At 36.5% G+C, this 12,191-nt stretch overlaps 1 protein-coding gene across 2 annotated transcripts in view; it reads right to left on the bottom strand.

Moving 5' to 3' along the window:
• Positions 1 to 12,191, bottom strand: part of OLFM3 (olfactomedin 3) — a gene marked incomplete at both ends in the record, with an annotated part of 208,401 nt that overhangs the window by 36,448 nt on the left and 159,762 nt on the right. For both annotated transcript variants that reach the window (XM_080692772.1, XM_080692771.1), the window contains one exon: positions 2,817 to 2,963. In XM_080692772.1, coding sequence (XP_080548898.1) covers positions 2,817 to 2,963 — 147 coding nt within the window. The remainder of the gene's footprint in view (positions 1 to 2,816; positions 2,964 to 12,191) is intronic.

Raw genomic sequence — 12,191 nt, forward strand, 5'->3', positions numbered from 1 at the left:
ATATCATCAAGAGACTGGCTCAGTCTGAAAAATAATGTTCACATGTCTTTTTTGAAAGAGTATAGAAAACCAGTGCTGTGAACCTCCTTCAAGACACTGTAAACTAGTGCATACACTTTACTACTTAAGAAAAAAACTAACTTTTGGTAAATCTGATAAGTCTACTTTGTGGCAACTTCAATTTTATTAATAAATCTGATTTCTGTCACCAGGGTATTGGTAAATTTTCAAAGGCATGATTTTCTAGAATTTCTTAAAAAACATTCTGATAAATTATTTATTGGATGAGTAGTTATATTTGTTTTCATGATTGTTTTCAACCAAACTCCCACTCATACTGTCTTACCATATCCATCCTTTACTAATTCCTAATTCTATCATATATCTGAAATACATTTCACTTTGGACTTGTAGAGAGAATTATTTACTTCCTGGCATTCATACTTTATAGGAGGTTTTTCAACTGAGTTTTAAAGAAATGGAAGAGTCTATGTGTGTCTATACAGATACAATGCTATACTGACAAATATTAAGACATAAAATAAAGTTACAGAATATGAAAAATGTTTTCCATCATAGTTTATGTAGAAAGAAGTTAATTCTGCTAGATGTAATGGCGCATATCTGTAATCCTAACCACTCAGGAAGTTAGAGCTGGAGTATCACAAATTTGAGGCAAACCTGGGCAATTTATTGAGATCTTATCTTAAAATAATATTTAAAAATTACGGTGACTGGGAGTGTAGCTCAGTGGTAGAGTGCCTCTACGTTTAATCCCTAGTACTGGAACAAAAAAAAAGAAAAAGAGAAGAAAAGATACTTTCATGTAGAAAAGAAAATTTTAATGCAGAATGACAGTGATATGAGTGGAAATACAATTTAACAGAAAAGCATAATTTGCTGTAAGAGATGAAATATTTTTATAACAATTTAGTTTGTATTCAAACAAATTAAGCTATATTTAAAATTTTTCAAAAAATCTAGTTTGAATAATTATACCTTAAAATAATAATAATTTCTTTCTTCTTTTCTTTATTCTTGGTGCTAAAGACTGAATTCAGGGCCATTTTATCTTCAAGCTATATGCAAACCCTTTTTATTTAATTTGAAACAGGGTCTCACTAGGTGGCTGACAGTCTTTCTAACATTCTGAGGTTGACCACAAAGCTGATTCTCCTATCTCAGCCTACCAAGTACTGGGATTACAAGTGTGAGCCACTGTGTGCAGTCTGTCATAATGTTTCACAGTTAAGAGATACATTAGCTAGTTATTCATTTGAATGAAAATGGCATATGTTCTTGTCTGAAAATAGATACTTCAGGAGCAGAGAAAAGGGAATCTCATCATAAAAGGAGGAACAGAGGAGAGGGCAACTAGATGATGGTAACCCCAAGGCAAGGGAAGCAAAAACAGACTAAGGTTTGTATAAAAACATTATAAAATCTTCTTAAAATATTAGAATATCATAACAAACAGAGAGGAAACTTCATTATTTGGCAGGTGAAACAAATTTACTGTATGCTGGCTTGAAATAATGAAGGCTTGTTTGTCTATATTAACAAACTAGGTGGTTTCATTTGTCTAACTATTCTTAATGTTATGTTAAAATTATTCTATTCAATACCATCAATGTATGGATAAGCATGGGAATGATATTATACAGAGTCATTTAGTGAGCATAATGTCTCTAAAACACATACTACCTAATTTATCTTATTATCCCTGAAGATATTTAAAATTCAAACATGTTATCCTTGCCTCATTCCAACCACCCCAGCTGTCCTACTGTATCCAGAGCCCAGCATAGGGAAAGTCTGAATGAGGATAATTGAAAGAACCATTCATTGGGTTTTTCCCTCCCTTAACTAAACATAAATAACCTTTCATGAGCTGACTTTTATCTGTAAAAAAGAATAAATCAAAGGCCTTCTGCATTTGATTGTTATGGATGCAGCTTAAGTAAATTATGGAGAGAATGGTATTGAATGAAACTGAAGAGCTTAATGTTCAAAGGAATGGCTTAGAGAATGATGATAAACACTTGGAATTATTCATTATCTGCCTAGATAGCTTGCATATTGCATGCCATTATTTTAACTTCCTTGCAAGATTTTTTAATGGAATCCAAAAGGATTAGCTCAAAGAGTGTAGTGTGATCCTGAGTTAAGGCTGAGTTTCTGACATTGGAATAAGACTCCTTACATTTTTTTCTTTTTTAAGAAGAGAATTACTGGGATATTAAGATATATGGTAAAGGGTATGTCTAAATGTAAAGTTTGGAAGAATAAAAATTATAGAAACAGAACTATATAGTAGGAAGTTTGAGATACCCATTCCAAGTACAGAAAAAAGCTTGTTTGAAAATGAGGACAAGAATCAAAAGGACTTTTCTCACCACTAGTTGTTCTACCGTATTTCCTTTTTTATTTTTGTATAAATTCATTGGCTCACTGTAGTCTCACATCATAATGTATTTGATAGTGAGAGTGGCATACGTGCACACAGCACTTGGTGAACTTCTCCCCCTCTCCCACTCCTTACTCCCTTCCCTTCCCCATATTTGATATTGAGACTGGCATTTTTAATCTCACATACATACATAATGTCAGTGGGCATGCCTCCTTTATCAATTTTTCCCCATTCTCCCCCAGACCAACTTCTTCACTCCACTAGGATTTCTCATCCATTATTAAAAGGCCCTCTTGTTTCCTGATTACTCTCTAGTTTCAGCCTATGAGAGAGAAAAAAAAAACATATGACCTTTAGGATGGCAGATCTCAATAAAAAATTCTCGTAGGGGGCCCAGGACACCTACCTTTTCCAGCAGTTGACGAAGCTGCCTGCTTTTGGCATCTCGGGAACACAGATTTTGCTCTGGAGCAACCACAGTGCAAATGCATCTCCCGTCAGGATCCTGGGCTGAGCTGTACACCTGCCACCCTTCCTTGGGACTAATCTGAGTCTGAGAAAACCAATGACAAACACACAAAACGCATACTACTGTTATAGATTAAAGAAAATGTGAGCTTGTGGCATCTTAAGCAAGACGTATGTCTGAATAAAGTTAGTGTTTGTGTTCTTTAAGGTTAGAGGAGAGAGATTAAACAATTTATGTATGCAGCACAGCTTCTCTCAGTTTTACCCTATCTATGTCCAGAAGGAGAACTTTTCTCTTCTTCACTTTCCGTATTTTGAATGATTTATTGCTCTCACGTCACCTTCTCATGTTTTTTATTATCCACATTTTGGCATTTTATCACAACTTTAGAAACATCTACTAGACATTTAATCACATACAACTGGTCTTTCTATGTTGTGTCTGCTTCTCCCTCTCAACAGTAAGGAGAAATCATTACAGCATTCTTTCCTAATATTATTGTGTATGATGTTCTGAAAGTAAACCCTATCCCAAGGAACGTCTCAGGTATTAAAGACTCAACTATTAATAAGATAGTTATAAGATTTTATAAGATAGCTACTGTTAGGTAGCAAGCTAGGCATTGGGGTCAGTTGAGACAAATGGGATATACAAAGATTCACCTCCCCGCCCTCCCCTGGGAGAAAGGGACGAAGATGGGGTTGGCTGGGAATAACTAGACATTAACCTGTAGAGCCTTGCTCACTTTGCCCCTTCCCTGTGAAAAGGGATGTAGAAACAACTCAGGCTCACTAAGGGCAACATGAAAAGGGCAGTCAACCACCTCAAATGTAATACATAGAAAGAAGGTGCCCAGAGGGACTACAAAATCAATAGGTGGAACACTCCATTCCATTTTCCATACCTGGAAACAGACTACTCCAGGTCCCATCTTTGAAACATAACCTCAATATCCCAGGCCTTTCCATTCCCAGAAATGGCCCATTCCCAACTCTTTTCCTTGGAATGAGGCCTTTTTCCCACTCTTCATGGCCTTTATTATACGGTACCTTTATTCCTCTAAATAAACCTCCTAAACCTCCTCTACTCGCCATTTGTGCTTTATGTTTGAATGCTTTCCAAGCAGATAAGCAAGGACTGAGATTTTGCAAGATAATTTTAAGATTTTCCATCCTGTAACAATATCATATAATAAATATAGGGTAAAATATCACATAATAACATAGGGCAAAATAATTTTGAACTATTTTGCAAAGGACTCAGAATCTCAAAGAATTTAAAAAATATATTTTTTGCAGAGTCTTCCAGAATGATCTTCTCATAACTTCATGAACTTACTACCCTACCTCTCTAACCCTAGCCCATCAAGGTGACATTCCAGTGTTACTGTAGTCAGCCTCCTGCTTATGCTTATAGTTTTATTTCCTGTACTACCCAAATGTCACTGCAGCCAACCTGATCTGTGTGCATCACCCATGCACCTCATGTTGGTTCATATTGCTTCATAGCATTGCTCATTTTGTTTCTACTGTCTGTAATGTCTCCTTTACTGACCATTGATTTATTCAGTTCTTGTGATTTCTACCTGTTGTGAAGAATTGTCTGTACTGTGCATTAGGCACTTAGTGTGTATTGTCTAACATTGTCATTTGCCTTTCACATGTCTTACTTCAACAAGTAGCTTATAACCAGCAATTAGAAATGCAAATATTTTCTCTCTGCCCGGTATACATTATATAGGACAAAGCTAACCATCCTTAATTTTCAGTGTAATTATTTTTTAAGAAAAACATTAATGGGATTACAGATAATATATACAATGGAAACTTATTTTCATTGCGTGTCAATGGAAAAAATTACTGAGTGGACCTAAAAATTGTGTAACCTACAAATGTGGGTATTAACAAGTTTGAAAATTGCATTCGTATATTATCTCCTAATTTTCTGTTAAAAATTCCTTCCAAGCTGGACATGATGGTAAATGCCTGTAATCTCAGTACTTGGGAGGCTGACACAGCAGAAACATAGGTTCAAGCCTAGCTTAGCAGTTTAGCAAGGCCCTCAGACTGTTTCAAAATAAATAATAAAATAGAGATAGATAATGTATCTAAGAGGTAGATATTCCTGGATTTAATTCCCAGGACTAACAAACAAACAAAAAAACAAGGTTTTTTCCACTGGTCTGGGGATATGGTTCAGTGGTTGAGTGCTTGCCTAGCACACATGAAGCCCTAGTTTTCATTCCTGGCTCTGCCAAAAAAAAAATAAATAAATCAGTAAGTCAAATAAATAACAAAATGAAAAGAAGAATATGTATAGGTTTTATGCAAAAAAATTATTTCTAAAAAGCTCCTTCTAATGGCTGAGAATCATGGCACACACCTATCCCAGTAGTTGGGAGGCTGAGACAAGAGGACTGCAGCTTTAGGATAGCTTCAGCAAGTAGTGAATCTTTGGTCAACCTCTGAGCTATACACCCAGACCTTATTTTTTTTAAATTTTGAAACAAGATCTCAATATGTTGCTGAGGGTCTTGTCAAGTTACTAAGGCTGGTTTCATACTTGTGATCCTCCTGTCTCAGCCTCCCAAGTACTGAGATTACGGGCATGTGCCATCATATCCCGCTAAAATTAAATGTATTAGCAACTCCAGTTATTTAAATGTCATCGTTTAAACGTGCAATGAATAAAAAAAATATTCATGAGATCATTTCTATTCTATTTTTTTAATGTGTAATGAGTCTTTCAAATTGAGTTAGCATTTTACACTTATGGAACATCTCAGTTTGGACTGGCCATATTTCAAGTGCTTGGTATGTGGCCTCCTTCATGAATTGTGCACTGCTCTAGACTCCTGCTTTTAATTCCTATGCTATGTCCATATCAATATGGCATCAAACATGCATAGAATTGCTTTCAGAGATTAATCTATGGCTATTGTAAAAGTAACCTGCCAGATGTTACATAGACAAACAATTCTGCATTTTATTTTTTTTTCTGTGTAATTATGATATAAGTCAGTGAGCTACTTTCTGGTTCAGCTCTGAGCTTGTCCTTTCAGCCCTGATCTGAATTCTTTACACTTCTATCTCTCCTTCTATAGTTTATGACATCCAACAAATAGGAAAGTATTTCTCATACGCCTGGGAAAAAAAGATGACTTCAGAGTCTCACTGGCTGCTGGTTGTATCCACGCCCCAATTTTTGTGTACAATGAGCCAAGACACATGTGCTTTTCCTTTCAAGTGTTTCAATGCTGGTAAGTATTCTAATAACTATCCTAAACTAACATTGGGCAAAACACAAACTATAGACTCATAAAGATATTCTAATCTGTGTCCTTGATCTATTATGATAGTAAATGTTGCCTAAACTACCTTTAGTCTCCTATTATCTTTCTTTAGATAATTCATAGAAGTATCCTCTGCTGCCTTTTATTCCTGAGGGGTCTGACTCACTAACATGCCTCTTTTTTCTGTTCTGTTCCTTTCTTCCTAGATTTGTACCTGAATATCCAATTAAAATAGAAAGGTATTCTTAGCATTACACATTACTAATATCAAATAAGTTCTTAAAGATTACTGTGTGTGTGTGTGTGTGTGGTGTGTTATAGAAAAAGTCCAGAGATTATCTACAGAAGGAGACAGAAACATATTGGCAGAATAGATGCAATGATATATTAAAAGGTTTAAGCGGAGCAACAGCAGTTTGGGATAGATACATCTTGTAGACTTCTCTTAACATTGGACACAAACCTCAAATATGTCAGAAAACTAAGGCTTGTCACTGGAATAAATTTAGCTTTTGGATAGAGAGCAGGGGCCATCCAATTATAATATTAAAATATTTTAAAAGCAGTGCAAACAGTGGTTATTAAACCTGGCAGCATTAATATTGATGTGCACTTGCCACGTATTTGGCCAACTAGTGCAAAGCTGGTTGTTACAGGGCTCCCTGTCAGTCCTGTCTGGAATGAGACAGGTAGGAAAGGTGAAGAGGGCTTATGTCCACTTAGTATTCCCCTGGAAGAAGCAGCTCCTTAATCAAAGTAAAGTCTTAGGCTTTGTTTGTACTTCCAATTGTCTTCTTGTAAGAATCATTGCAAAAAGCCATGACCTTTTTCTATGACAGTTTGAATTTAAACTATAAAAGTCACCTTTTTGACAAGAAAAGGAATAACTTGAAAGAGAAAAAAAAACCTAATTTAAACAATGAGTGCCTGACAGCCGTATGGATTTTGATAGAGACCTCTGTGTTGGGGTAAGCAACAAATAGAGGAAGCTTTTGTGAACATTTTGAATACTGTCTTTTGGGTCACTCATGCTGGCATTAAGAAGGGAACCAAAATAAAACCAAGATCTCAGGTTGATGGACATATTTAGATGGCTTGTTTATTTTTAGATATCCATGAGAAAAGATCTGCTCCAATTTTAACTTATAAGAGCAATTTTTTCAGGTGTCAATAAAACTCACATAATAGTAAGAGCAATCATCTATGGGACTCTGTTCACTCTTCAGAGTTAATGTGTATTATTGCTTTTAATATCATAATATCCCTGTGAACTAGGTGAAATTTTTTTCGTCCTTATTTTGGTCTGCGGATGGAACCCAGGGGCATTCTACCTCCCAGCTACATGCCCAGACCTATTTATTATTATTATTATTTATTTTGAAACAGGGTCTCAAGTCAGGTGTGGTGGTGCACATTTGTAATCCCAGCATTTTAGAGGCTGAGACAGGAGGATCGCAGTTCATGGCCAGCCTCATTTACTTAGCTACTTAGTGAGGACCCATTGCAACTCAGTGAGACGCTATTTCAAAATAAAGAATAAAAATATGCCTGGGGTGTAGCTTGGAGGTAGAATACCCCTGGGTTCCATCCCCAGTACTGCAGAACAAAAAGAGAAAGAAGGAAGGAAAGAAAGAAAGAAAGAAAGAAAGAAAGAAAGAAAGAAAGAAAGAAAGAAAGAGGGTCTTACTGAGTTGCCACAGGGCCTCACTAATTAGCTGAATCTGTCAGTAAACCACAGTCCTCCTCACACAGCCTCCCAAATGCTGGGATTACAAGTGTGCTCCACCATGCCTGGCTAGTTTTTGCTCTTTTTACTGTTGAAAACACTAAGACCTAGAGATAGGAAGGAAGTTGCTCAAGGTTATGCAGGTGGTAATCAGCAGAACTGGGATTTGTGTTTACATCATCTGGTTTCAGAACATGAAGTTTAATGCACAACGATAATGCATAACCAACTTTTTCAGTTTCCCTTAACACATGATGATTTAATTCTGATAGCATTTTCCAAACATCTATGAAGTCCAGAACTTGGAAATGGAGGTGCATATAGTCTATTACTACCCAAAGTATTAAGAATAATCACAGTGATTACTGATGCAGTTCTCTTTGAACATTTTGTGTTAATTAGAAGACTAAATGAACTATTTAGCAGTTTTTAATATTAAAAAAACTCATGAAAAATATAACAATGCCCTAAATATGATAAATGAAATGATAATTTTAACAATTATATTTCAAGTCTGGATTCTATGCTTATAATTTCATTAAAAAGCTATGCTTCATAAATACAAAGTCACCATGTGAGAGTTCTTCCAAAACTTCAAGGGATTCATGTAAGATAGGAAGAATTTTGAGGCCTGAGGGGTAAAAATAAACATAAACCAAAATATCTTGCATTTCATCATTTTCTTTTTATAAAATCTCTTCTCTTGTATTAATCTCATTTATATTGAACCAACTATCTTTGTAAATGGACAATATCTTATTTCATGTATGAGAAAACTGAAACTCAAAAAATTTAAGAAAAAAATTTCCAAGTCTCCCACTTAGTAAATGTCATGTCTGAGACCTATACCGGGTTTCTCCAACTTTTAGCTCAGAGATCTTTAGGCTCATCCTCTGCAAATAAATATAGATTAGATACTTTCATTCACCAATAACCATAAATAAGTCTTTAGGGGAGACACAGGTGAAGGAGAAGCACCCAGATAGGTAAAGATCAGTACCTAGCATGGAAACAAGTAGCCATAATCTTCTAGAATAGCAGTTAAAGGATCAGCAAGATGTGACCCATTATCCCATGCAAGCTGCTGTAACAGCTTATCAGGGCCCAGGTAGAGGGACAGGCACAGGGAGAGAAATCCAGTCCTTTGCACAGAGAAAAATTAGCTGGCTGAACACTGATAAATTTTATTTTTTCCACTGAGTTTCTGGGTATTTCACAGAACTACAGACTAAGGTAAAAAGGAATAAGGGATTTAGGAACTAAAAATGGTATACAAAGTGTGACGAATAAAGCAGAAAGAAATTAATCTATTATAACTCTGTGATTTAGAGTGGAGATACCTGAAAGATAAAAAACCCTTACAACTTTTCTATCTGAGAGTACATTTGGTCCCAGAGAGTGACACGTGGTTTCACATGCTAATGGTTTCAGAAGTGGAGAGAAGAGAAATATGAGGATAAGAATCAGAGCGGGGTTGGCAGATCACACTAAAAGAAGAGTGTGCTGGAGGATGTGTTAATAAAGATGTCACTGCTCAGCAGTTTTCTTGCTATTACTTACAAGAATACTTGGGACTGAAATAAATAAAATATTCTTCACCCAAGTAAAGCTCCAGAATTTAACATAAAAATCAAAACAAAACCAAAAGTTTCTAAAGGTATCATCAGATTCAGTGGGGACACTTTGGAAGTCACAAAGAGTTAAGGTTGAGAAGAACCACAGAGTCACATTTCATCATCTGTCTTTCCGCACAACGAAGCTTCTCCCAGGTGTTCCTTTGTTTTTGTTTGAACTCTGCTTGGTAGGGATTTCTCTACTTCCTGGGCAGCTCCTTCCACTGGTGGGAAGCTGGGGCGTCTAATCTGGACTTCTCTTTTATAATGTTCCCTCCTTCCCCTTGACTCTGCACTTCAGCAAGAATAAAATCTACTCTTTAATGCATTGGATGACTCTTCTATTAAAGAGGCAATTATCACATTTTCTGTCACTATCAAGATTTTACTCTATACACTCAACCATCTTCACTCCTTAATTTGCTAAATTGCCCTATCATGAAATAGAGATTACCTAAAGATTAGGAGTGGAGAAAAAACAGTACTATGAAAACCAGTAAATTTGGCCAAGAACAATGGCACAGGCCTGTCATCCCAGCAGCTCAGGAGCCTGAGGCAGAAGAATCACAAATTCTGAGGCCAGCATGGGCAATTTAGTAGGGCCCTGTTTCATAATTTTAAAAAGTACAAAGGACAGGGGATGTAGTTCAGTGGTAGAGGGCCCTGGGTTCAGTCTTCAGTATTGCAACAACAAAACTCAATGTCAGAATAGCATCCTTCAGGACTGAATACATACCGGTTAATTGAGGATAAGAAACTTGGAGGGTATTGTGATAGTCAGTTCCAGTATTTTTCTACTTACTTTATAGAACTTTAAATTGAATAACTCATCAAAGGAGTTATTTATGAGGAGAAGGCAGCTAAGTGCTTGAAAATGTAGCAAAACAAATGGTTTCTGGCTGCAGGTCCCTCGGAGGCCTTTCCCTACTGCTGAGGTATGTAGGGCTAACTATGGAGAGCAGCTGGTGTCTGCAGAGCATCCTATGCTCTTTTAATTGCTCTTTTTCAGATTCTTCCTGGTGTGCAGTGAACAGTGTGGGGGATTTCTCTGAAGCTCAGCCTCCAGGGGAAGTAACTTTGGATCACACAGAAGTGCTTGAGGGAGTCTGGGCCTTCTGAGAGTTGGAACCTCCTCTCCTCAGAGATAGTTTAGAAGGAAATAAAACCCCACAAGAACAGAGCTGAAAAAGGAGAATAAAGAACTGTTTCAACTTTGGGAGAAAAAAAACAGAGGGAGTTGTATTTAACTATTTACTCATAAAAAACATCCTGGAAATTTGAAAACTTTCAGCTTTAGATAAAATCAAATGTATACTTCATCTTTGGAAGGCACTTGCTATAAACAAATTTATTTGCCATGTAATGATTCAAACCTTATCCTTCCCGTATTTTAAAGTCACTTGAAACATACATGCAAGGTTACATGCTCGCATGTGCGCACGCGTGCACACACACACACACACACACACACACACAGGCACATTCTTGCTAAATTGTCAAAGCTGGCTTTGAATTCATGATTCTCCTGCTCAACCTCTTTAGTAGCTAGAATTACAAGTGCACAATTCCTTACCAATCCTTGAAACTACCATTTTAAAGAAAGGCTACACTCATATTTATATAACTCTTCATTTTTTATATCTAAACACTTATATCTACACACTTTATGAACAATCATAATTGTATACAGAATTGCAGGTTCATCTCATTCATACTGTTAAGAGTGAGATAGTAGAGTGGGAAAATTGAGAAGGGCTGGCTTATTACTTTATAGTTCAAACCTACAAGGAACTGTTTATCCTACCTAAGGAAAGAGTCTTTCTAGATATTTAAACAGAAATAGCAGTAAAGGTGTCTTACAAAATTATTTGATAGGCTTCAGGAAGAATCCCCTGCCCAGAAAGCCTCCTTTGGTGCTTTACTGTAATAACCTAAGGAATAAGGTTCTTTTCTTCTTTGTAAATGAAACAACCTACAGGGGAAGTTGGCCACATTTTGGGGATGTACAATATGTAAGACCAAACACCACAATTATATATAATGGTAATGCACCAATTCAAAGGGGAAAGCCCATGATAAAAAATATAAGGAAAATATAAAAGTAAATAAATGCAAAAACCTTGGGAATGGTTGGGACATGGTTGACTTTTCATTGAATCTGTGACATCAACGATATGAAGGAAGATATTTTAAGAGGTGGGGGTACTAGTGTACTGAAGAGAGGGAGACAGTGAGAGAGAGAAAGACAGAAAAGAAGTTCAGGGACACAGGCCACACCCTGAACCAGGCACCCAGCAAGATACTGGAGGCCAGGAGGAGTGAGAAACAGCAAAGGACATGGTAGGAGACGTGACCTCCCGGGAAGGTCTGTTGTCTTGTGATGTACTTTTACATCTGGCTCTGCCACTTACCAGCTGGGAGAAATTTGATTGGTCATTTACACATTCCAGTCAGTTTTCAACTACTTGTAGAATGAGGAGGTTGAATTGGCTCAGTCATATTACAATTAAACTTTTGATAGCTCTAATTTTTTCTGTGGCGAAGATGAAGGTAAGGGGTCAATTGTAAAATAAAGAACAGATGTTAGGGGCCCAGTAAATGCTTCTGCCTGCCATTTAGTATATGACCAACGACCTTCTTTACATATTGGATTTACACTCCATTTCATTTAAAAATTACTT

Source organism: Muscardinus avellanarius, assembly GCF_963383645.1.
Source record: "Muscardinus avellanarius genome assembly, chromosome: 3".
Classification (NCBI taxonomy): domain Eukaryota; kingdom Metazoa; phylum Chordata; class Mammalia; order Rodentia; family Gliridae; genus Muscardinus; species Muscardinus avellanarius.